General features: G+C 42.4%; 3 protein-coding genes across 3 annotated transcripts in view; 1 reads left to right on the top strand and 2 right to left on the bottom strand.

Moving 5' to 3' along the window:
* ttc7a (tetratricopeptide repeat domain 7A) overlaps window positions 1-13,089 on the bottom strand; it is a 57,605-nt gene extending 44,516 nt beyond the window's left edge. The window contains exons 1-7 of the mRNA XM_030107232.1: window positions 12,743-13,089; window positions 7,733-7,896; window positions 6,429-6,597; window positions 3,788-3,918; window positions 3,073-3,197; window positions 2,393-2,471; window positions 805-974 (exon numbers count right to left, since the gene is read on the bottom strand). Of these exons, the coding sequence (XP_029963092.1) occupies window positions 805-974; window positions 2,393-2,471; window positions 3,073-3,197; window positions 3,788-3,918; window positions 6,429-6,597; window positions 7,733-7,896; window positions 12,743-12,872 (968 nt within the window). The 5' untranslated portion in view covers window positions 12,873-13,089. The remainder of the gene's footprint in view (window positions 1-804; window positions 975-2,392; window positions 2,472-3,072; window positions 3,198-3,787; window positions 3,919-6,428; window positions 6,598-7,732; window positions 7,897-12,742) is intronic.
* A 2,450-nt stretch (window positions 13,090-15,539) lies between these two features.
* Window positions 15,540-19,360, top strand: mcfd2 (multiple coagulation factor deficiency 2, ER cargo receptor complex subunit). The gene is made up of 4 exons (XM_030107233.1): window positions 15,540-15,604; window positions 16,108-16,314; window positions 16,440-16,599; window positions 17,454-19,360. Exons 2-4 carry the CDS (start codon window positions 16,109-16,111, stop codon window positions 17,583-17,585), a joined length of 498 nt encoding a protein of 165 aa, XP_029963093.1. The 5' UTR covers window positions 15,540-15,604; window position 16,108; the 3' UTR covers window positions 17,586-19,360.
* Window positions 19,361-19,677: 317 nt separating this feature from the next.
* prop1 (PROP paired-like homeobox 1) lies at window positions 19,678-22,158 on the bottom strand. Its single transcript, XM_030107018.1, has 3 exons — window positions 21,694-22,158; window positions 20,157-20,386; window positions 19,678-20,048 (listed from the first exon to the last, which is right to left on the bottom strand). The coding sequence occupies exons 1-3, from the start codon at window positions 21,848-21,850 to the stop codon at window positions 19,689-19,691; spliced, it is 747 nt and encodes a 248-aa protein (XP_029962878.1). The 5' UTR covers window positions 21,851-22,158; the 3' UTR covers window positions 19,678-19,688.
* Window positions 22,159-25,756: the final 3,598 nt, after the last annotated feature.

Genomic DNA, 25,756 nt, shown 5'->3' with positions numbered 1-25,756 from the left:
GCATTGTTGCATTAGAATGGCTGTTTAAACAAATAAAAATAGTCTGTGTGGTCTCTCAATTGAATTGCAGTAATACATAATTGTCTGAACTGGACCTCACCACTTGAAGTCAGCAGCAGGTTTGGATTAAACTTTGGGTATGATGACCTCTAGTGGCAATTCAGTGCTTTCTATAAGGAGTGGATTTATCTGTGCTGTGGTTAAAGACAGCTTCCGAGGACACATCAGAGAGGTTCTGTTTGAGGTGATATTCTTGACTTAACTTTAAAACTACAGCCATGCTGATCGTACGTTATCCTTCTTTCTCTCTTGTGGCCGGTTTTGTAGACGAGCCAGCTATATTTATGTAGCCCAGCGTCACAGATACTCAAGGGACTTTACAATCAGCAGTGTATACCACAGTCTCCGTCCACAGAGCCTGTGTTTAGATGAAGGGGGAAATCCCCCTGCCATGAAAAATGGTAGAAATGTTGGGAAGAGCAACAATGAAGTGATCCCACGTACGGATATATGACAGAGGTCATGTTTAACCAGTGGACAAAAATTACACTAATTTCAGGCTTATATTATTAAATCAGGGCAGACACAGCAACACTGGGAGGAACTCTGTGGGAATGTTCACATTTATACCAAGACAATTCAATGCTATGCAGTAACTTTCCCTCTGTTAAATGTTAGGATCACTACAGATTGTGATTTAAAGAGCACACTATGTTCACATAGTTGTTTTTGAGTTTACATGTTTAAATTTACACTTGACTGAAGAGCTATATAGATTTGGGAATGGTCAGAGCTGATACGAACCAGTCGGAGCTGTAGCGCTGGGGCGGTTTGACGGTGGGGTAGATGGCGTCTTTGGAGGCGGCGGCCCCCTCCCTGTGGAGCCAGGCTGAGGGTGGGGGGCCCAGCGGGGGCCAGTAACTGTCCTCGCTCACAGAACTCAGCAGCACCTCTGCAAGCTTCTTCGCTGCAGACTGGAAACCACAAGACATAACATGCATACATGTTCTCTTATTGCACACACAAAGAAATGCTGTGCTGTTTTTTCAATAGGTTGGGGCTGTTGGTTCATTTAATTTCATTATTTTCACTCAATCGGGTATTCTCATAACCCAATTCGCTGGGTTATTTCTGTTGGGAATGGAGTTATTAGCTACTGAGTTGTAATCTCTGTAATGTTGTGTTGGTTTATTTTGGACTACCCAACACCATGGGCTGACGTTCGGGCTGGCACAGCCAAGCACTTCCCACAAACTCGACCCGGACAGGTGTTTATGTTCGGACCACTCATCTCATTTGACGAGACTCCATTCTGTGCAAAGCAAGGTCTGAAACACGCCCACTATTGTACCATATTGTTGGGTTGGTATTCTGAAGCGTCATATAGTTGTTAAGATGTAAGTTCTTGAAGCACTGTTGAGTAGTCGCTTCAGGAATTGATTGGTACGTTGGCAAGCTAACGCTATTAAGCTATCTCGTCACTTTGGGGTTTTCAAGTAATATCACTGAAGTGAGAGAGTGTTATCTCTTGAATCTCTTGAATTAAACTGAGCACGGGAATGAATCAGTGCTGTTTTTTGTTTTTTAGCCATCCCAGATTGCAACTTGGGTTTAAAGAACCCAGCAGTGTAGTAATGTGAACTCTTCATTGGGTTAAATGAACAACCCAATTGTTGTATTAAGAGAATCAACCCAAATTGTTGGGTTGCATTAACCCAGTGTGTGTTCTGTCCAATATTAACAAGCACTGGGTTGGGAAACTACCCACATTGGGTTGTTTTCAATCCAACATTTTTAGTGCTGTCAGTTTTAATCGCATTGATCGCAATTAATCGTGATTAATTCATGGAGAACTGTCAACAATTACCTTTTTTAAAGTTGAGATTAATTGCAATGAAGAATCTAATCCTCATAAATCAGTCCCAATGTCAGGAAAAAGCACTATTATCCTCTAGTTCTTTTCTTTGACCCAATTGGCAGACCTCAATGGATTAATTGCGATTAAAATTGACAGCACTAAACATTTTTAAATGTACAATGATAGTTGTGTAAATCCAAGACAAATACAAGACCTTCTTATCAGTGTGTACTCTGGGATTCATATGGAAATAAGCTTATAATAGCAGTTTTTCAAAGTGGTCTGTACAGTCATGTCTCTTATGTACGTCACCTCTGATGATTCATGGATGTTATAATAGCAGTAAGGTTATATAGTTCATTGTGTATTTTCTGTATAGAGAGTACACCTCATTTGTGAGGTCCAACGTGCTTCTGAGGACCAGGATGTTGCAGCCAGTATTGTTTCAGGGTGCTATGAAATGCATCATGTAAATGGGTACAGCTGTGTAACTCGGTGTGTGTGTGTGTGTGTGTGTGTGTGTGTGTGGGTCACCTTCCTGAAGCTCTGAGACCCTCGTGACTCCACCACTCTGAGCACCCTACGCAGCTGATGAGCACCCTGTGCAAGATGACTAAGACACACACACACACACACACACACACACACACACACACACACACACACACACACACACACACACACACACACACAAACACGCACAGAGTAGGTGTGTACATCAATATGTTGTATAGGCATCGAGGGGGCAACATTCAACCAAAATAAATACGAGGAAGCCAGCAGACTCATACATACAAACACGCCATATTAAACATATACAAGACCTCTATCAAAACAGTGATGTGGTTTATGGTGAACAGCACATGAAGGCTGTAACTGTGACGAACATTAATGCCCTCATGAGGAGGATTTTCACCATGGAGAGAAATGAAAATCCAGCACAGACTTCATGTGCTTCTATTTGATGAAACTGCACGGCAGCACTGACACCTGCTGGTCAACTGTGCACAAATTCATTCTCTCACTGCTTTAAACACTGGAAACAAGAAAAATTATAGTACCGCACACCTCTGAGGAATGACTCAGCAAAAATCTACAGCCTCTAAAAATACTACGTGACTATTGGTGCAATGCAAAGACAGATAAACTGTGGCTTGTGGCCCGTAAAGGGCCATTTATTGTAAGTGATTGGACTGCAGTGGGGGTGGACTCACCCCCTGTGCAGAAGACAGAGGTAAGCACTCTGTAAAGCTGCCTGCAGGAAGTAGCCCAGGTCGACTTCAGCAGGTGAATGGAGGGAGCCGGCTTTGGCTCCTTTGGCATGGGGAGTCGTCACAGTCTGAAAACACAGATGCGCTACACAATTCAACCACAACCACAATTCAAGCTTATAACGCTTTGAGGACTTGATTAGGTGACAGCAGACAATGTAGAAGTGCTCAGACTAGGAGTGTTGGATATAAAGCCTGCCACAGGGTCCCATTGTCTTCTAATGATCTCCCGAAGTGGAAAATAGTGATAAAGAAAACATTAACTTTTAAATTCTTTTTACTGCCATCTGTAGTTTTGGCAGTATTTGAGTAATTACACCTATTTATCTAAAAAAAAAAATAAAAATAAAATAAAAAAACGTGCTTGTTAAGGTTTTCCAGATTTTTAACTAGCACTTTTTCTAAATGTAGTTGTACTTTTTTGCTCTAAAAGAATGGAGGGAAAAACATATAAGAGGTCATGAGAGTCGGGAACACTCAAGATTACATCTGACCCCGGGGTTATAATGCATTTGAAACCCCTGGTTTGACCCACTAACCAAATTCACAAGTTAACTACATTTTTATTTGCAAGTGTGGAAGAAGGTACAGAATTCTCTTTATAAAAGTTCAACAAATAGTGCTGTGGAACGTGAGTGAATCCAGTGGGTATATGAACCTTGTCGAGCTCCTGCAGGAAGGACAGAGCAGCGTCGCAGGCTCGAAGGTAACAGGACAGACTCTCCTCCTCTCTCTCGGACAGGCGGACCCGAGACACCGACGACACTATCTGGTGGTCCAGCGACAGACCTGAGAACCACACAGAGATGAAATGCATGACATGCATATATAAAATCAAATAAGGGTCAAGAATAAATACCTTCTAAATTAAGTCCACAAATGAAAGTCACGGTGAGCCAGGAGAGAAAATGCCTTTCATCACAATCACTCAGATGAAGACTGAGTTTATTCACACCTCCTTTTCAAATGAGCCAAAACAGACACAGTCATCAAGCAAATGTTTTCCGCCCTGCTTCCAGCAGTAGCTATGCCTGTCCAGTTTTTGAGCTTTCATATCTCAATGTCTGCATGAACTCAAGCCGGGCCATAAGACAATAGAGGACACAGAACAACACTATCCATTCCATACTTTGTTTTCCTTTTTCTTTTATAAAACAGTTTGCCTCCATAGAGAGAGTCCATTCATACATGATAAAGAGAAAAGGTCAAAAGTCAGGTTATAAAAATTTACTGTGAAAAAAGGCCAACTCCCAACCAATCAGACATCACCAAGAAAATATCTCCAATAATCAGATCAAACATTCTCTAATTTCAACAATCAACTCGGAAATAATTATCAAATTTGTTTACCGTGATTGACAAAGATACCAATCTTTAATAACTCTGTAAACAAACATTTACACCTACTGAAATAAGAATATATTCCTATTAAACTACAATTAAAATACTTCTAATCTGACCTTTCTTTAACTATTTTCTACATATGGAAATTATTCTTTATTGCCTCCTCTTTTCAATCAAAACCCATCTAAGAATTAACGATCACTGAATTTCATCAAATTTCATTCAGAAAAGGAACTCATAATTTAACCATGACAACTTAAACTTCTACGTTTTTACACCCCACTGACCCACAGATTCTGCTCTCAAGTAAAAAATAAACTAGATTAAACTGAGGATTTTGGGATCAACCTTGATGTAAATATTATGTAAAAATTAACAGCACCAGCAAACAGCGAAGACATGTGATTTTCCAATACAATCTCTATAAAGACCTTAAAATGCTTGAACAGATTTTAACTGTAACGATGACTGTGTCTCAGTCAGATCGATGAGTGCTGATGGTCGTCTTTATAGGAAACAGTGGGAGTCTTTAGGGGTCCAGATGCTCGTCCTGACATTCGTTAGCAGGTTTATTGGTACAAATAATCGGCAGAAGCAGGAACTTTTCTGGACTGCAGCAGGCAGAGACCTCAGACCAGACGCCTTGCCAAATCAAATCAGCAGAGCGAATGCCGAGGCGGCGTCGGCCTGATATTCACATTTCAGCCTTTTCACCAACAACGATCCTCCAGGAAGCCCATTCGGCAGGATCCAAAACAAGCCAAGGGAATGGAAATATGACAGCTATGGCAATAAAGCACTCTGAGTTTTATGGGCATGAGCCCATGTTCGATCACGAGGAAACTGGGAGGCATGAAGATGATGAGGATGATGATGATGAGTGAAACAAGACTATCCAGCTGGTGTGTTACAGTAAATACGCGACTTCTCGATCTTTCATGACTGTAAAAGGCCTTTTCTACACACACGACACTGATCAGTGGGAGTCACACTGAAAAAAAGACATATTTCTTCTTTTATTTCATACCATCAACTGAAGTCAAGGCTTGAGTGAAAACACCAAAAGCTCACTGACACGACTATCTGTCCAGTCAAACTGATGAGTTCAAGCTGCATTTGTGTTCTTCCATACAAGGTTGTTGTGATCTTCAGATGGTAATAACTCATGTGGATTGGACGGAGAGTGGGATCATTAGGGGGAAGCTTGCAGTCGGGTCTCTCCGGTGATGTTTTTGGAGTAAAGCTGCCAGTGATCCACAGTGAAGGTCAGAACTGACGGTACAGGATGTGTTGTTCATGCTAACCATGCAGGAGTGAAGTGGACAAATCCTGAGATCACACTGAGACGATGCTATGAGGCACTGCGCACCAACTTGGCCACTTGGTGAAACTGTGACTCCTACCTCAAGAACAACATCTAAATTTACATCAAAGCACCGCCAGAGTTTATTCAATTTCGTTATGATTTCTTCCCAAAGCTGCTGTAAAATCTGAACAGAATATATTTCTGTCATCAGTAACCAAAGTAAAATGTTGTATTTTCCTTTTTTCTTTGTTGAAAGCTTATATCCAGCACGTCATCTCTGTATAATATAAACATTTTGGGTCCCAATGCTGACCCCTGTGGGACATCACAAGTAATGTCAAAGCATGATGATCTGTTACTTAACTTTATGGTGTACTGCTGCACTGAATATTAATAACTGACCATAGTAAATGTCAATTTTACTCCCTGGAATAATCAATAATTCGAGTGTATTAATTTGCCCAAGTTCAAGCTGAATCAAGATATATTCAATCTACTAGGAACTCTCATTTTTGGCATTACAAATATCATATGTAGTGTTTTACTGATATACATTCCGACTAGCATGTGTTCACTCTGTATTTGACTTGTTACAATGAGCTGAAATGTTGTGAAGTGACAGCTGAAGGAAAGCCGTGGCAGCAGGTACCTTTAATGACGAAGGCCTCGGCCAGCAGGCGGAGGTGGTAGTTGGGCTGCTCGTCCTGCGTCAGCTCCTCCAGGCCCACCCTGGCACACATTCCCTGGGCGTCCCGGTAGCGGCCCTGCACATAGTGCACTTTGGCCATCAGCAGCAGAGCCTCGTTCAAGTACCTGGGCTGCAGGACAACGGCACATGAATGGAGATGACTGTGTTAAAGCTTGAGGTGTGAATGTTTTACAGGGTTTTTTTCTTTTTATCAAACTCGTGTTACTCATCTCAGTGTGTTTTGCACCTTTTCGTCCTCATAGTGCGTTTCAGTGGTGATTAGAGGTTTCAATCAATTCGATTGCATTGGTATTTCTTCAGTCGTGTGTAAGATACTAACTTTCATAGTGTTTGTGCCTCCTTGATTTTCATTGAAAGCGCATTTTTTAACCGCACTGCCATGGTATTAAAACATGCATTCTGTAATGTTAAAACTTTAAAGTAAAGTAGTGAGATTTGATATTTTTAACCGTATTCCACCATAATAAAGCATTTTAATATTGGAGGCTGTAGGTGCGTGAGTATTAATATTAGCAGAAAAGAAAAAAAATATAGACGTATGATGATTTAATAGCAGCTTACTGTGCTTTTGTTGGTCATGAGAGGATAAAGGTATATAAAACTGAAGACACATAGCCTATAAGGTGGGAGTGTCAAACTTTTAGTTCAGCGGTCACATTCAATCTAGTATCATCCTAAATGGGCCGGATTGGTAAAAAAATGCTGTAACAATTTTTCAATTAAAACTTTAAAGTTTTTCTTTATTGTGGTGCAGAGAGTTTGAAAATGAAACATGTTTCTCAATTAGTACCAAAAATGAATACAATATTGTGAACATAATACCAATTTTAATGATACATTCTTTTGTAACTATGTGCTACTCTATGAATTTTTTTACACTTATGTTTCATTTCCTGTTCCAGACTGGGATTTCTGGCAGAATGGTTTTGGGCCGCGGTCCTTCTGTTTGACACCCCTGGCTTAAGGTTAAATATTCCTGCACTTTGTTGACTTAGTCGTTTTTTTAAAAATAAACTCCTGAAAACCACCTCGCATTTGAAAATTCTAAAATCATTCGGAGCCTCCCAACATTAATATGTACTATCTGATCAATATGAGAGGAATTCTCCTGAATCATTACTTCCAGAGGCAGAATCACTCAACATGGAGTCAAGTTACTGGTGACAGAACTTATTGTAACTCTCATCCGACATTCGGGGTCCAGTAGTGGGCCCGTGGGCCACACTTTGGAGGTCTGGACTGACCGTGAGGCGTCCTCGGCTCAGGATGGTGTTGAGGAAGCCTTTGGCTCGGCCCAGGCGGGGCTGGGTCTTGTCCATCAAAGGCGTGGAGCTCCGTAATAGATCCATGTTTTCCTGCAGACACTCCTCCAGCAGCGACTCGGCCAGCAGCAGCGTCCCATAGTCATCTGCAGCGGGGGAGGAAAACGTTCAAATCGCGCTGGCCTCTGAGGTGAAAGGTCATTTGCTTCTGAGGCCAAAGCAAACCTCCATCAGCCGAATCAAAACAGCCAGGAGAGCGCAGCCTCCAAGTCCACATGGAAGTTTCTATTTACACTCATATCATCCCTGTAATGGCAACATAATCTTATGATAACAACCGGCTCACAAATACTGAATCAAGATACTCTGGCTTGCAAGTAGTAAACCTCTGCGTGTGTGTGTGTACACACACGCTCGATTAAAAGCTTTCCTGTTTGACTTCTTCATCCTGTGTATGTGGTCAGACGCCAGCCCTGCAGCAGCAGTGTTTATGTCTGAATATGCCTGACATATCTGCCCGTCGGTTTTATCAGCAGCACGGCCGAAGCTGAAGGTATCTGAGAGGAGGGGAGGTGGAATATATTTCCAAACTTTCACAATTGTGTGAAAACTACTGAAAGTATACAACATAAAAATCTACAGTTGTTTTAATGGGGAAAACCTCACATTTTATGCACAAGTAAGGATTCAATGATTTGATGACTTCCTGTGTCGAGTTTGCATGTTATTCCTGAGCTTGCATGACTTTCCTCCAACAGTCAGTTAACTGGCGACTCCAAATTGAAAATGTGTGAATGTGAGTGACCTCATGACCTCCTCAAGAACCCTAATAAGTAGAAACAAGAAATGTAAAACTGGAAGATGGATATTAAAAATTGATTCCAGCATCTGGTAATTAATGAATTCAGCTTTTAAGTAATGAAAGAAACTCAAAGCAAACTGAACAAAGTGTTCATCAAGGCTTTTTTAACAACCGATTATTATATGTATATCTCATTTAGAAGCCCAAATCCGGAGGCTTTGACTCAACATCTTGTTTGATTTAAAGTTGCTTTGTTGGTTTGCTCCACGAAGAATTCAAATCTTAATACCACTCCGAGGCCTGGATACTTGAAGAGCCCTTTAAAGAGATACCGTGTGGGAAGAACATTGCAAATTAAGCAACACAAAAACACTGAGATACGTTACGAGGAAAGGCATGAGCATGCTCCAATCTGTTTGTCTGACCTTGAGGATGAACATGATCCAGTCTGAATGGGAACATGCATTTTTAGTTTAGAATAATAAACCACAGGATGCTTAAAAATACTGGATCTGGGATTACTGACGGCAGTAAATAAAATTCCACAAGTGATTCAATTATGACTCTCCGGATTATTCAAATCCTGAGAACGTTAGAAAGACATCTTAACGCATCTGCTCCCATGTTCTCAATCAGGTGTTGATTTCTAATCAGCCAATGGCAAGTTTTAAAAATATCACACAAAAAAAACTCACAATCATGAAACTTTCTTAGATTTTTCTTCTGGGTGGAGTTTGAAGAATAGACCTTGATAAAATACTGTATTTTGTACTTGATGCAAACTTCTTGAATTATAAATTTCAAAGAGCGATCCTACGGTGGCCCAGGAGGGTCAACACAACTGCAAAAGCCACAGTGCAAATGCAAAGGTCAGAGCAGAAGTGGGCAGCGATCAGAAGAACAGGCTTTGTTTGCGGGGGACAATATTTTATGACGGACTATTTTGATTATGGGAGAGTCGGATGAAACATTTTATAGTTTCAACAGTGCCCAACACTGACGATATCTGAAAACACACAATGACATTAAGCACAATCATCGAGCGTTTTACTTTCATTAAACTCTCCCAGTGCGTCAGAAAATGTTGTCTCCCTGAAACAAAGCCTGCTGTGGCTTTTACATCTGGACTGTGACTTTTGCAGGTGATCCACGGTATGATCCATCTGTTAGCCACTGTTCTCAGTTATTCACACATGAAAGGACGTCCGATCAGCTTTCGTCAGCATTTGTTGAGGCTGAATGAGCCCTAATCAGACGGTCGCATCATAACAGCGAAGAAAACAGAGAAACCTGAGAGCAGAGTAACGGATCTGCTCTTGTTTTCTTCACGGTGTTACAGCAGGGTGGAGGTGTAACCCGCTACACCTGCCACAGAGCTCCTCTGTCTCTGGTCTGGAAGCGTCTGGTGCGGCGTGCTCGCTGGCTGTCGCATCGGCCGACACGGTGCCACGTTAATTTACCAGCTGAGCGCGTGTGCACGCAGGGGGAAAACTGCTCCGCGCCGTCAGCTCAATAACAAGGAGGCCATCGCCGGCGGGTCACCTGAAACCCATATTTACCCTGCGGAGGTGAGGGGTGGAGGCCGGTGCATTAGCGGTAACGCTTTACAAGGGGCAGAGCGGCGAGCGTGTTTGCCTTTCTCCGAGCTGGTGTCGAGTATAAACTGGCTCCAGGGGTAATGGCCTGCTGGAAAACTCGTTTGGCGTAAGCTGCGGCAGACCGATATCCATCATTTATGTGGATAGTTATACAATAGCCTTCCTTTGCGTCGTCTACACACACTCTCGGTGTGTGTGGGGCAATTGTCTGAGTTATCCGGTCGCCGCTGCGTGACCCCTGACCTGAACAAATGACACACGTGAGAGAAAAAAGGACTTCAGGTAGACTTACGCTCAGTTTACACGACAACGTTTTAACTAAAATATATTTGTTTCAGACAACATTCATATTTTCACTGGAGCATTTAAAAAAATGTACATTTAAAGGGCCAGAATTTTCAAAAAGCTGCATTGTCAGTAGCTACGAGCACTGCTGCTGTGTGAACGGACACTCGAAATGCAAAGACAGTTTTTCATTTTCACTTGAAAATGTTGTATCACAGGAACGATGCCCACAACCTAAAAACCGATATTTTTTATATTTCCTTGCTTTCTGATGATCCACCTGAAATCAAGCCAGCATGGATTTTCAATTTCATTCATTCTGTGTTTTTCACAGCTTTATCCAGATCACTCACACACAGGGAGAACATGGAAACCTCACAGGAAAGACAGATTCATTCCAGATAATAACATGATTCGTGTTATTTTAAATTTAATGTCTTTAAAAAGCATTTGGCGTGATAAAAAGGAAAGAGAGTGAGACAGTGGGGATTTTCTTAACCTATAAGGACTTAATAACCATGATGTTGAAGTTTGTGTCACTCCGGGTTGCCAGATCTGGCTGACAGGTTTAAGCCCAAAAGCAAGAGAAAATCCACTCAGATCAATAAAATCTAGCCCAAATCAATAAAAACTAGCCCAGATCACAACATTGCTTGAAAACTCATGTCAATAACTAACATAAAAATATTTTTAAAACAGATAAGCAAATAAAGTTTCACCACAGATAATCAAGAGTGAAATCCTGCAGCCACACAGACAGTCCTGATGGCTTCACAGCAACAACAAAAAAGCCATCAATAAACTCAATAAGCTCACTAGTTTTAAACAGACTAATTCTTCATCTACAATCGAATGCCTTTCAAAAACAACATATTTTTAAACTTACCATATAAAAAAATTAGTTGAATCTTAAAAGTAACCAAAAGCAATTAAACATTTAATGACAACCTCCAACTGCCAAACCTCACCTCTTATGTCTAATGAATGATATATCAATATCATTTGCTTCCCTGATTCCAGATATTTTTAGATTCTTTATTTTTATTTGCTTGTATTCATTGTTATGTTGTTACCTTAAAATGTTGTTTAATCCATTGATGTCCAGTTTATTCATTATTCCTGTTTTGTATGATGTTATAATAAGAATAAATTGATAATAAAAGCATAACAGAAAAATGAATAGTGATAATGTGATGCACAGTAGATTCTCTCTCATTTTATAATAATTTATAGAATCTATTCATGTAATATTTCCTTTTGTTGCCATTTAATAAAGTTTTTTTTGTTTGGGATTTTCTGTCGATTATTCTATAAATTCCACATAATTTTGCAAAAATAAACATAAATGACAACACTTTTTTCAGTAAGCTGCACAGCACCAGGATATCTTCCAGGGAAATGTGTTTCAAACAAGCACAACTGTCTGGAAACTAATCTGGCAACACTGGTGGCACTGGGTGGATTTGGGACTGTGGAGGACTGGTCTGCAGGTCACCAGGGCTTTAAAGTCAGTTTGAACCTGAGGATTGTCTCCATAGTATGTCATATTCTGGTCATGAAGTTGCCATTTGTTTTTTTTTTTTAACATTGTGATCGTTTTCTAACTCTTTTTTAAAGACTTTTAAATTGTCTTTCTTAGAAATGAACATGTTTGAGCATGACTTTTGAGCATTTGAGAGGGATTTACTCTTCTGAAAGTTTCAATTTAAGAACCCCTTATGTCTGGAAAACATGTTTTACAGCTTTTCCAGGAAGGTCATGACTGAGTAAACACTGCAGACACTGATAGCAGATGGTTTTAAAGTGGAATAGATAAAATCTAAACACAAAAAAAACAACTTGTTTGTAATCTTCTAAAGTGGCAGTGTGGAATGATTCTGCCATTTTTGCTGCTCTCTGCAGTAAAACGTGCTCAAATGAAAGGACAGCAGTGGTGACAGTGTGAGAAAACACGAGGTTAGTGATCATTTATGGATCTGCAGTGGAAAACCTTCACCTACAGTAAGAGCACTCTGTTATGTTCACAGTCCAAAGTCCAGTTTGAGCACAGAGCAATTCCTGCACTGCAGGAAAGAAAGTGGAAAAAAAATCAATCTTTCAACAAACATGATGGATTGAGAGTCAAAATAAAACTCATCAGCCCATATTCATGAATTAAATCTTCTACATTGTTTCATTTAGTAGACTTTTCTCACTTCTATCAGTAAAGATTGGTCTCAAAACTCCAGCACACAACTTCCTGAAACAAGCAGATGAACTGCAGACAGACCTGCAGGTGAGCCTCGGCTCTCCTCTCCTCTCACTCACCGTCCTCGTGGATCTTGGCCGCCTGCATCTGCTCCACCGCGGCCGGGATCTTGTCCCACTGACACTCGGCCCGGTAGCGCTCCAGCTCGGCGTCCAGCCGGCCCTGGGTGAGGGAGAGCCGGGATGCCATGGGCGCTCGGTCCCGCTGCTGCTGCTGGTGGTGGTGGCTGTAGTCCCCGGAGACCGCGGACTACCGGAGAGAGAGCAGAGGGTCACCAGCTGGAGGAGCTGGAGGAGCCGGGAGGGAACCGGGAGAGAACCGGGAGAGAGAGCTGGAGGAGGGAGGACAGTGCTCACTCCAGCAGATCAGGGAAGATGACTGAATGAAAGGAAGAAGCCAGTCCAGACTGCGGGGGAATTAAACATTCTCCAAATCTTTTACTGTTTTTATTGGATATTCGGAGTTTTTGTCTAGAAAACTGACACTTTTTCAGAAAGTTGGCCGTTTTCTCAAAATTATTTGTTGTTTTCTGACCTTTTCTTCCTCATAGAATTTTTGTGTGTGTGAATATTCAGCTTTTAGCCGTCAGTTTGGACTTTTTTTTAATTCGGTTTTTTTTTTTATGTTGACCTCTGTGAGTTTTTTCTTTCTTTTTTTAATTCTTGGATATTCCGAAATTTAAATCTGAATATTGATCTTTAGCTTTTTTCCCTACAATCCTATTTGATTTTTTTTTTCTTGAATTTTGATGTTTTCTCGGCAGTGAGAATTTTTCTCAACATTTTTAACTCAATTCTAGATATTTTAATTTGTTCTCCTCAAGATTCCAAGAAGCTTTTAAAGGCTTCTCCACACTTTTTTTTACATTTCTTCCTCTGAGTTTTGAGTTCTGAGTCTTTTTCTCTGTTTTTTTCTCTACATTCAATTAATGCTCCAAAATAAACCAAAGATGCTCTTGTCCACAAAGGGTTGACTTGACATGTTGTCAAAAAATAAAGAAGTAACCCTCTGTCTTCAACCTGGCTCTTCTCTATTTTCAATCATCACACTGCAGAAACGATGATGCATCTTTCATGCATTGCTCTGTATTATGCATACGTTCCCATTTCTGGTGTTGTGCATTAGTGACTTCTGTCAGTTTCTTGGAAAATGAGCACGCAGAGCTGACTTGATCTGCAGGCAGCCTCCTCTCTCTTAAGACTCTCCCTTAATCTTTCCCCGTTAACACTTTAACTGGATCAGGTGGGGCTTAGGAACCAGCAAAGCAGAAAGAAACAAGACTGCAGCCTGCAACTGTGGCAGCGTGCCTTCATTTCACTCAACAAATGTGCTTTCCTCTCTTTTGATTTGGAGTGAATTGGTTTATTTTGGGATAAATCTGAATGTGATTTGTTTGGCTGGCTCCCTGATCTGGCATGTAGTTCCTGTCTCAACTCTAAAAGTCCTGCCTTTCAATTCACGTGTATTTTCAACCTGTTTTGCCAAAGAATTTATCAAAAATAAGAAGAACATATGCATCACAGTATTGTGTAAACCCATATTTTCTGAACAAATGACTGAATGGAAGGAAACTCCGGGAGAAAAGAGGGGGAGGTGGGGTTGGGTGTAAATAGGAGTGAACAGTGATCGATGGGAATCTATATCCACTACTTTATAAATGTAATAAATAAAAACCTCGAGCCTCCTGAACAGAGATTTAGCCCCGTCATTTTCTCCTCTGAATCCTGACATTTGCATGTTCGGAGCGTGTTTTCCTCTCCGTCCGTCTGACAGCTCAGCTGCTCGACGGGTTGCCAGGTTGGACTGACAGCTTTCAGCCTAAACACCAGCATTTTTTTTTTTTGAAAATCTGTCGATACACGAAATACTGTCAAGCCTTGTGTGTATATGCTTCTTTATTCAATTATTGGCTCCATTTGAATACACTGTAACTTCTATATAGAAATTCTACTTGGGACTAAAGAAGTAATTCTATTCTATTGGTTTATCCACACACCATCACCTGAAGTACAGTCCAGTACTTTTGCATTATAAACAGCACAAACACAGTATGTGTTTCAACTGTGGTTGGGTGTGGGTGAAACAATCTTCCCATTTAAACTATTTCAAATTTGTTGTAATCTTTAAATGCTGCTTTGTCCACTGCAGTGGAATTTATTCAATGCATGTTTATGTTGATCAAAATTTTTTATGAAATAGATTTTCATTATTTACCACAAAATACAAACTGTTTACTCTATGTTTTCCATAGGATATTTTCAAAAACACAACTAGTGTGAAAATGTCCTCGTTTTAATTCAATCAATCTTTCTTTCAGGAATAACAAAGTGCGGAAATCCGCTCAATCTGGCAACACACCACCGGTGGTGCTGCGGTCGTAAACAAAGAGTCGTCTCTAAGTTTAATTAATGTCTGTTGCACTTTAAACTTCTAGCTTGTGTAAACCTCATTCAATTTTAGAATGTGTATTTACAAATTCCTTACAGGGTGTGTTTATATACATGCAATGCTATTAGTGCTGCTTCAGAAATATACATTAATAGTGTAACTGTAATGTAACATTACAGTTTACAAACAGGACAGGATAAGATCATTTAAAGGCAATTTTAGGGGCTATCATTGCATTGCTCTGGTAATCAAACACATGAAAATGAAGCAGGAATTATGTTCAAACTAAAATTGTTTTTGATTCTCTAAAACTTTGAACGTACCGTAACATTCTACGAAGTACGGTTATTGAGGGGGGAATTCTCTCTCTGCACGCGTTTTCTCTTTGATTATTTCAACCAATCACAATGAGCTGTCGTGTCCAAGAGGAACTACGGCGGCCCGCCTGGTCCAGAAAAGTACCATACATCATTTGTTGCCAACACGACTTCGGAAACATCGCAGCTTTCGGAGGAAGATACGAATTCATTAAAGTGGGTTTTACAGCAGCTTTTTTTAACTTTCCTGATATCCTCAGTGTGTTGCAGGTCATGTAGCAGTTCAGTCATTTTGCTTGTCGATGTCATTTCATAATTTTCATTGAAGGGAGCACCATGCTAGCATTCGGCAGCTAATGTTAATGTTTATTTTCGCACATTTTGGAAATTATGGCTCATTTTTGTAACTTGTAAACATACACAGAGATACATAACTACTGTTAGTGGTTATGTTATTGATATACAGTTAATTTGTTTAATAACGTTCGACCTGAAACCACATAGTGGTAACATCTGTACTGTCTTTTTTATTTGCTTTCAATCACATATAGCAACATATGCAAATCTGTGCGAACAAACAAGATGGTTAAATATTAAATCAGTTGGATACACATCTCATCTCTCGTGCATGTACTTAAAACGATGCATGTGATCAAACATGATGTGCAAACTTGATCTCCCTGTTTGTAATCCACCCTTTGTGTTTGCTCTGTGCTCAGTATGAGCATCAGCAGGTGTCGTGTGCAGCTGGGGAGTCTGCTCCTCCTCCTCCTCCTCTTCCTCCTGCCCTGCTCCCAGGTCTCCGCTCACACTCAGGTGAATCCACTGCAGGACCAGCAACATCATCACCAGCAGCCGCCGGTTGAAGGAGGGGATCACGCCGCTCATCACGGCCGCCTGGACAAAAACATGGTGCAGGACAAAGAGTGAGTGATGTTTTCTCCACACAGGAGCGGGTGAACTGGGAAGAGCGGCCTTCGCTCCTCTCCACTCCATATGATCAGATGTCATGGTGTTGTTTTTTCACCCTCTTGTGCTTCTCCATTCACAGCCACATCATGGAGCACTTGGAGGGGGTGATAGACAAGCCGGAGAAGGAAATGACCCCCCAGGAGATGCAGCTGCACTACTTCAAAATGCACGATTATGATGGAAACAACCTGCTGGACGGGCTGGAGTTGGCCACAGCGATCTCGCATGTACACAGGGAGGTGGGTGCAGAGTCATACATGAAAAATTAAATGTTCAGATCCAGGAAAAACCTGATTTTCTCTGATAGATGGCACAACAAGTCCCCTCCTGGAGGCTTTTCCCATTATCTACTGACTGTAATCTGACACACCAAAAACATTTCTCGGGTCCCATATTCTCATGTAGTAATTTTTTCAAAACATACAAAACTGATTCCTCCTGGTAAATATTGATTATTTGACAGCGTCACTTTCATCTTTTGATGCTGGTTCAGAGAATGAATGAATGTTCGATTAAATATGTCAGGAAACATCACAATCAGCAGCAATTTTTTCTTGTCAACCATCATTTACTCTTTTTAAATAAATCAGAATGTGTGATTATTGACTTGTGTTGCACATGTCTGCATTGGACTTGGTGTGTAATTCTCCTGCATGAGACAAGTTGCCTTTATTCAGTAAATTCCTTCCAACTTGTTGCTTTTCACACATTTGTCAAGTGCATCCGACAAGTCACATTTGGGCTCTTTATATTATTGGATTGTTGGACTTGACAGTCTTGAACAGAAATCCAGTGAGAATTCTGCCACATTTCTCATTTAGAAATGATGAAATGTGATTGATTTGGTTAGTTTGAGGCTCTCCAACTGATTGTTTTACTCATAAACAAATTTTAGTTTCAAAAGTGGAAGAAATGACACAACAGCTGAAATGACTCAGAAGTGAATTCTATTTATAAACAATCGAGACAAAAAAGTAAAGTCTAATCAAATTGAAATGTGGAGCAGAGAGTTGTGGCCAGACATATGTCGGGTAGTAAATGAGGTGCAGCATGCAGATCATCACGTCACATTATGGGGTTTTTTGTTCCTCAGGAAAAAGGAGAGAACAGCCAGCCGTTGAAGGAGGAGGACCTCATCGCCCTGATCGACGACGTTCTGAAGGACGACGACAAAAACAACGACGGCTACATCGATTACGCAGAGTTCGCCAAGTCGCTGGAGTAGAAGCCTGCATGGAGGAGGAGGGTGACTGCTGAGCCAAACTGAGAGCAGGGACCACTTTGTTTTCCCCCCTGCGATCAACCAATCACAAATCATTTGTGACAGTTTGTTTTTGGAGCTTCTGAAGCTAAACTGAATTCATTTAATGAGCAGCTAAAAAAAAAAAACAACTAAAGATTCCTCTTCTTTTACTTTCTGGTGTTTAACAGCTGACAAAGGAACTCGGTGGAGTCCTTTAATTTAAATGAAATCATTTTAAAGGCTTGGTTCAAACGAAGCACAACCTTCTGCTCATCGCGCTGAAGCAGCCAGCGTCACACTGAAGACATGAGACTTTAAAAAAAAAAAAAAAAACAACCTAAACTGGCCTTTTAATTTCTCCCGACGTCTCACACTGAAGTTAAACCGTGGGCGTCGCTGCTGCTCGCTGTCTGAAGCTCCTCGTGGACCAAACTGTCCCGTCTGCTGCTCTGAGACGAGCGAGGTGGAGGTGGAGGTGGAGGTGGAGGCGGAGGCGGAGGTCCGGCCCCCGTGAAAACAGAAGTGTCCTTAACTCGAGCAGCTCCGCTCCGGCTGAATGTGTCCAGCAGCTTCTTCCCTTCCTCACATCAGAACGGTGATGACTGAACCACGAAACAAGCCGATTATCACCTTCAGCGACCGGCCTGCTCATACTTGACCTTAATAAGAATGTCTTCAAGTCAGATTTTCTTTCATATTTTACATGAATAATGTCAGAGTTTCCAAAAATGCTTAAAGTAAATTGATGTTATGGTTAGTTGGACTTTGAAAGGTAGACACAAATTTGTATGACTTCCTTCTTCTGAAGTGTTTATCATCAAACTTTCAAGGATTTTTTTTTCCCATCCGTAACAGATCCTGACATCTGAGAAAATACAGCATAATGTAAGCTCTGAGTAGTCACACTGATCCACGTCTCATTTTGATATATTAGCATTTCAGTCTCGCATTGCAGCGCAACAAAGTGTGAAAACGATGTTTCAGAGTGGTTAAAATTACTTGATTTATAAAAAGAAATAAGTTCAAATTCATGTGACCTGAATGAACAAGTTTGTTTTCTAAATTTCTAATAATTAGGCCATAAAAAAGAGACAAAATAATAATTTTCCCCCTTTATTTCTACGCTTTCTGCAAAAATCCTTAAAGGTAGAATGAAGAATATTTTAGTTAAGGAGACTATCACATCCAACATTATGTGATCTGAGTCAAGTCGTGACCTGCAGTACATTTTTTCACCACAAGGTGGTGTTGTGAGTCCTAGAGTGACTCAACACTGCCCCCTAATGTCCAGCAGCGGTATGAGCCAAATGTGACGTGTTGCCCGTTTAAATACAAATGCATTAACAATAGCTTTACTATATTTTTATATATAAGCCAATGTTGGAGGTAAAAGATAAAGACTAAGAGGAGGCACATACAGACTCTATAAACCAGCAGTGACGTTGACATGATTCCTAACCTGTGTCTCCTTTGCCTCATTAAAGCACTTGAACTCAGCGCGCTTTAGCGTCGTCGGATGTATTTGCTGCCTTTGTGGATGGAGAAGAAAAAAAAACACATCAGGTCAAGATTGTTGAATCCATCTGTGATGCTTTTTTCATACAGATGATTTTTTTTTTTTTTTTTACATTACTCGCCATCCAGTGTTACTTGTTCAGTCTTGTCAGGTTGTGGATGCAAATATTTAACAAGCATAACGGATGCGACAGTGTTGTCTCTGGAGTGTGCAATATTAAAGAGAAATCTACTGTAATCTACCGACGGTGTCCTGTGCTGCTGTGGAGGTTCTGTTGTCTCTGCGTCGGGAGGAAGATGCTCTGTAATCTGGATGTTGGAGATTCCAAGAAGAAAGACTTATGGTCCAATGATAAGGAAAAGCAAACCCTGAACGTGGAGTTTTAAATACAATTGTATCAGCTAATTGAAATTGAAAACATTGAGGCAGGTGTCAAATTACAAGCTGTCATGGGTTAAATCATAGAACAACCAAAAAGTCACTGAAACACCACAAAACGTCGACTTTTAAAAGTGTTTTAATACACCTGTGTGAAGGTTTTGGGAGACGTTGCCATGGTTACCATGGCTCTAATTCCAGTGGGACGCGGGGTCCAGGGGCTGGATGCTGCTCAGGGAGAAGACGGGGGAGGCCAGGTACCAGTCGTCGTGCTGCCGCTGGGAGGGGGGCTGCGAGGCCACGCCGGGGCACGGGCACTGCCCCACCGGGCCCGGCGGGTGGCGGCCGTACGCCCCGGAGGGGGGCAGCACCGGGGAGAGGCGCGGCAGGTGGGCCAGAGGCTGGGGGTAGAACTGTCGGGCCACGGCGGAGGGCTGCACGTGCACGCCCCCCAGCAGCGGCCTGTGGCCCGGCATCACGCCCGCCGGGAGGACTTTGTGCGACGCCCGCTCCTGCTTCCTCTGCTTGGCCCTCCGGTTCTGGAACCAGACCTGCACAGACCAGGACGTCCGGTCAAGGCTGGTCCAGAAACAACATGTTGACAGAACGAGCAGAGCATGAAACTGTCCCAGCAGAAAGACGGAGGCGGGCGTTCCTGCCTGGATGCGGGCCTCGTTCAGCCTGGTGAGCCGGGCCAGCTCCTCCCGGTAGTAGATGTCCGGGTACTGGTTCCGGCCGAAGGCCACCTCCAGCTGCTCCAGCTGCTTGTGGCTGAAGGTGGTGCGGTGGCGCCTGCGGGCGGGGGAGGGGTAGGCCCTGCCCCGCCTGCCCGGGCCCGCCGACCCGGGCCGCTCACAGGCCGGCCCCGTCCTCGCCGAGCCCCCGACGTCTGCAGGAACCCACACACACACACACACACACACACACACACAGGTTGGAGGTTTCTTCTCTCCACTCTGTCTTCAACTAAACACATACATGGAGGTTGAATTCTTTTGCAATTTTACACTTTTTAGAAGGCATTTCTGCACTAAAGATCCATCAAATCAACATTTTTACAGAGAATCAACAGATTAATCAGACTAAACACTATTTTTTTCTATTTCTATATTGCTAAATAAGCTGCAGATTCCTAACCAAATATGATTTAAAAGGAATTTGTGTTCAGCTACATTAAAAATGAAATTCTAAGTCTTCTTCTGCGTAAATCTTATAAAAAAGAAGATCCACAAAAGTAGCACAGTGAACCTGTAGGAGCTAGATGAACTGGAATAACAGAAGTAGTTTGTATTTTGGTTCTTGTTGATGAAGGTTATATGACTATATATATTCAGTATAAAAATAATAAAAATCTACAGACAAAATATTTTGAAAACGTTTTTCAATGAGTTGGACTAAAAGAGTTTCATCCTTCACTTTCTTCAGACTCTAAATCATCAATATCATATAATTGTAATTTTGAAATTAAAATAATTAATAAATGGTAATGAACAGTGAAAGATGTGCAAATATTTTTACTAACCAGTCCCTTAATATGCACTTTATTGCAACTTGGTTATTGAGAAAAAAAAAATCCTCTCAGTGTCACATCTGGATCAGTTTGTGGATTCCACGGTTTGCTGGACTCCAGAAGATTGTATGATTTTCAGGTTTGTTGCGGTTCTCTGGACTTTGGAGATTCCAGCTCCATCAATCAAATGAGTCGTCTCAACTTGGAAGAGTCTAATTTAGCAATGGCTTCCTCCAAAAGGAGGGATTACCCCTCCGAGCTGGTTCCCACTGCCCTCCGGCAACCTGAGAGCTGCAGAGCTTTAGAGCCGAACTCAAGCTCGTGAGAACCAGGTACCAGAATCAGAGGGATTTGACCGAGATTATTCCAACAATCACTGACAAGGTGGCTAATCTGTCCAAAAGCCGCAGCGAGCCGACCCCGTCCAGCTCAGGAGATGCAGCGTTAACGCTGACTGCCTGACGCTCAAAGCTGGTTATTGATCAGCATTCATTTATCAGCAAAGCAGATCGAGGAATTCTACTTTTCACAAGAATTCAGATGGATTACAGTGGAAATCAATCGGCCCTACAGAAGAAACAATGACAGAGGAATGAAGAATCGAAGGTTTAGACATAGAGTCTCCTGTATGGATCAGTGCAGTTAATGGTTCTCCCCTGTGATGTGTGTTGTTGTGTTGAACTGACCTGCGCTGGAGCTGACGGTGGCCATGTCAGAGTAGAGGTCTGAGCAGTCCAGGTGGCTCCGGGCCGGGTCCTCAGCCTCCTTCACCTGCGACATCCCTGCTGCTCTGAGGCCCCCGGGCAGACGCAGGGCCACTAAAGAGCCGCACGGCCCACCCATCTGCCTCTCACCTTCACCTGTGTGTGTGTGTGTCTGTGTGTGTGTGTGTTTGGTCAGTGGAGCATTAGTAATGAGTAAAGTTTAACGCTGCAGATCAGGAAAGGCCAACTAAAGGTCATCCTCGATAACAGGGTGAAATCAAAACAGATCATTTAAAAACATTTATAAAAATCTGACTTAATGTGAAGAAATAACCGAGTGGCTGTGAAATACACTGACTGAATCAAAAACCAAGATCTAATTCCAACTGATACTGGGGTCATATGAGGTTTGATTGAGTGGAGAAGGAACTGCCTGAATATCCAGACAGAGGAACAACATTTATACGAAATGTAAAAGTTTAACTTTAATAGTGTACAGGTGTAACTATATAGACTGACAGAGTGGATTTATTGAATGAAAGGCATGAAAATGCAACAAAACTAAAGGCTTGTGTATATAATTAATGTCTGGATGTTTAAACGATACAAAGACAGTTTGACTTTGAAGAATGGGTGAAATTCCACAGTGGATCCTCCAAATGAATTTAAACATCTGTCTCCGTGAGGACTGGTTTACAGTCAGAATGAAAAGCAGCAGAGTTTGGTGCAAAACTGGACAATACAGAAAGACAGTCTGATATTTATGATTAAGTTATAATTGAACTTTGAGTTTAAATAATTAAGATGACAGTACACACTCAAGATGAGATGTGTGTATGTTTTTCAAACACATGCAGAATGAAGTTAATTAAATCAATAGTTTTGAAGAAGTTTGATCAACTTAAAATGTTGTCATATTAAAATTTTAAGTTACATGTGTAATTTGCACATGCTAATGTATGTCATGCATGTTGAATGCGAGATTTAAATATGGAAATATACTGAAAACACAGAAAGCAACAAGCAAAGACTTGTAATAACCTTTGAGACCAGCAGGAGGCGATGTTATGTCGGAGTTGTGTGTGTGTGTGTGTGTGTGTGTGTGTGTGTGTGTGTGTGTGTGTGTGTGTGTGTGTGTGTGTGTGTTCTCGTATTTCTATCCTTGTTGGGGCCAAATGTCCCCACAAGGATAGCAAAACGTGAAACGACGTGCCTTGTGGGGACCTTTTTCCGGTCCTAAGTAGGAGAAACAGTGTTTTCTTGACCATGTTGTTGTTACTGAAAAAAGTAAAAGTGCAAAAACATTTCTTTAGGGTTAGGCTTTGTTGTGGTGTGGGTTAGGGTTAGGGTAAGGGTCAGGGTTAGGGGCTAGACATGAATGGGAGTCAATGGACGGTCCCCACAAGGATAGAAATACAAGACTGTGCGCGTGTGTGTGTGTGTGTGTGTGTGTGTGTGTGTGTGTGTGTGTGTGTGTGAGAGAGAGAGAGAGAGAGAGAGAGAGAGAGAGAGAGGCCCCAGCAGGTCAGCTGCTGGCTGTAGCTCACTGTATTGTGACTGAGCTGGGTGCTGGGTGCTGGGTGGGTGCTGGGCGGTGAGCGGGGGCTCCCTGCTGTCCAGATTAACTCAGCTGACCCCCCCGCCTCCCCCCGCCTCACCTCTCAGGACCCTGCCTGCTGTCAGCCGTCCTCCTCGTGCTGCGCCCGGCCTCCTCGCAGGGACGGGAGGAGGAGACCCCCCGACGTCCCGCTCAGCCCTGAGTCACGACGGGGCGGCGTGGACGGCAGCTGGCCTCTCCCCACACAATAATTCACCCCGGGCTATATTTGTAAAACAAATTTATTAACCTGCGTGTGTCCAGATTGCGTTTCCATACAGCTTCACTAATGTGCGCTCAGCACCTGGGGAACACACACACGCTGTCGCAGCGGGAAGCCGGCGGGCTGGATCCGACTGGAAATTCTCATCGTGGTCAGAATGAGTCCGAGGGATGATTTCTAAGAAGTCTCTGTCTGCGTCCAAAACCCATCTGACCTGAGAGGTGTCTGTGACTCCCGGGAACCAGTAAATCAGAGGTTCAGACACCGGCTGGAGATGTGTCACACACACTGATACTGCGCTGCCTTCAAGGAGAGCTGGCGAAGAAAAATCATCTCTTTCAACGCCTGCTCTGCAAAAGCAATCCAGTTCACCTCTGTTTGTTTTTCTGTGCTTTAAGAGAGCAGACTGAGGGATTAATGTCTCTTTAAGATACAATGGAGACCGTTAGTTAGCAGTTCATGTGTTTAGGAGTTAAGCTGGTGGAGCTGGTTGGTTTACAGCGTTCTGGGCCGAGGAGGGAAGAGAAAGCAGGCCTTCTACTCTGAAATCCACAAATCACCCTCCAGGCTGAACGGACTCCACGGCCGGATTCCTGGAGAAAGTCCCTGGCCTTGTTCTGGGCTCTCTGCGCACTAACTTTTAATTTGATTCCTTGTGACATCTGCGAGGGCCAAGTCCCGAGTGTCCTGGAGAGAGTCCATCCTTGCTGCTCACCGCAGTCCGATCATCTGTGGACATGTCTGCTTGTACTCATGTGCTACTTAACCAAAGCTCTTTCAATTTACAGCTTCGTCATTTACGCTTTAAATGCAAGAGAAGTCTATGGATCTTCAAAATAAGATGTTATGATGTGATCAACACGAGGAAGTCATTCGGGATTTAACCAGAAGTGACTGCTTGGCGTGGCGGCAGGGCTTCAGAGGAGAGGAGAGACGTGAGGCTCACCTGAAGAAAAGAGAGATCTGACAGCTAACGGGAAGGAAATGTGAGGGAGGAAAACACTGTGCGGCCGGCCGGCAGGATTTGGCTTCTCGTCGTGTTCTGACTAATCGGAAGTTGTAAACGGGGCGTGCAGCGCTTCTTGGATTGTTTGCTTGATTTCCAAGGAAAAGAGTGAGACTGACTCAACGCATCTCCACAGATATTGTTCATCACAGTTCGTTATCGCCTACAGCAAGTCACCAGCCGATCAGAATTCACATCGACACAGCAGCTCTTCTCTCAGGAACTGGCAACTTTAGAGTCTTTTCCCAGAACTCAACCGCATTCAACATCTCTTGAATTATACAGCAAGAAACAGTCCAGCATTCTCAACTTAAAGTTCATCTTGTGTTTACAGCTGGATTTTAAGGGCCCCGTGGGTCCAAAATAACATGTTTATTGTGACGTTTTGTTGCCGATTCGACGATAAAATCCATAACATACAATTAATATCCCCCCCATATGTGTTTCTCCGAGGTGCCAGTGCTTACACTGAGGTGTAGAAAGCCAGTCGGGGACACATTAACGTCAAGTTTGTCTCGTTATGTATGGGCTTCCAGTGGAAATGTGGTGCATTAGGGTCACGCTGTACTGACATGAACCACAAACTGTGTATTTTCTCCCCGCTCTGTGTTGGTCCCTCGCTGACCTTCCTGATCACTGACATGCGGCCAGTTGCTTTAGGGCCGTTCTGGCTGCTTTTTTGGCTTCATAAAGCTGGCGAAACAACCTCCAAACACAACACGGGGTTTTATCCGAGTGCAAATAACTGAGTGGGAGCAACATGTTCATCATATGGGACGTGAGCTTCTTCTCCCTCCCGATGGAGACTAATCCATCAATGGGCTTTTTCACTTCCATTTGGAGTTAGATCCTGTATTGTTCTCTGATCGTGTGTGTGTGTTTACAAAAACAACCATCGGCACTGACAGCACCCAATATAAAACTGATCGTTTTTACTCGCTGTGCAGAAGAGGCCTCATCCGAACTCACGGATGCAACATTTTCTGGGGAAAAGCATCGATGAGAGCCACAAACCAAAAACATAAAGAGGCTTTATTCATACGGTCGTCACGGTCCTGGGTTTGAGCTGTACTGCAGATTTTTCAGTTGCACAATGACGATGTGAATATCTTCTTCCACTACATCCCACAGGTGCTCCGTTTTATGGAAATCTGGAGACTATGGAGGATTTTTGAGTGAAGTCAATATGATGTGTAAAATTCCTTCACACACACACACA

The sequence above is a fragment of the Salarias fasciatus genome, chromosome 13 (genome assembly GCF_902148845.1).
Source record: "Salarias fasciatus chromosome 13, fSalaFa1.1, whole genome shotgun sequence".
Lineage (NCBI taxonomy): Eukaryota > Metazoa > Chordata > Actinopteri > Blenniiformes > Blenniidae > Salarias > Salarias fasciatus.
The sequence above is the reverse complement of the archived record's forward strand: the minus strand, read 5'-3'. Positions and strand labels throughout refer to the sequence as shown.

Excerpts from the sequence above, each read along its gene's own strand:
- mcfd2 (XM_030107233.1), top strand. The coding sequence starts at position 16,109 with ATGAGCATCAGCAGGTGTCGTGTGCAGCTGGGGAGTCTGCTCCTCCTC. Across the intron at positions 16,315-16,439 it reads AACATGGTGCAGGACAAAGA|CCACATCATGGAGCACTTGG; the intron begins GTGAGTGATGTT and ends CTCCATTCACAG. Across the intron at positions 16,600-17,453 it reads TCTCGCATGTACACAGGGAG|GAAAAAGGAGAGAACAGCCA; the intron begins GTGGGTGCAGAG and ends TTTGTTCCTCAG.
- prop1 (XM_030107018.1), bottom strand. The coding sequence starts at position 21,850 with ATGGGTGGGCCGTGCGGCTCTTTAGTGGCCCTGCGTCTGCCCGGGGGC. Across the intron at positions 20,387-21,693 it reads CACCGTCAGCTCCAGCGCAG|ACGTCGGGGGCTCGGCGAGG; the intron begins GTCAGTTCAACA and ends GGGTTCCTGCAG. Across the intron at positions 20,049-20,156 it reads TGAACGAGGCCCGCATCCAG|GTCTGGTTCCAGAACCGGAG; the intron begins GCAGGAACGCCC and ends TGGTCTGTGCAG.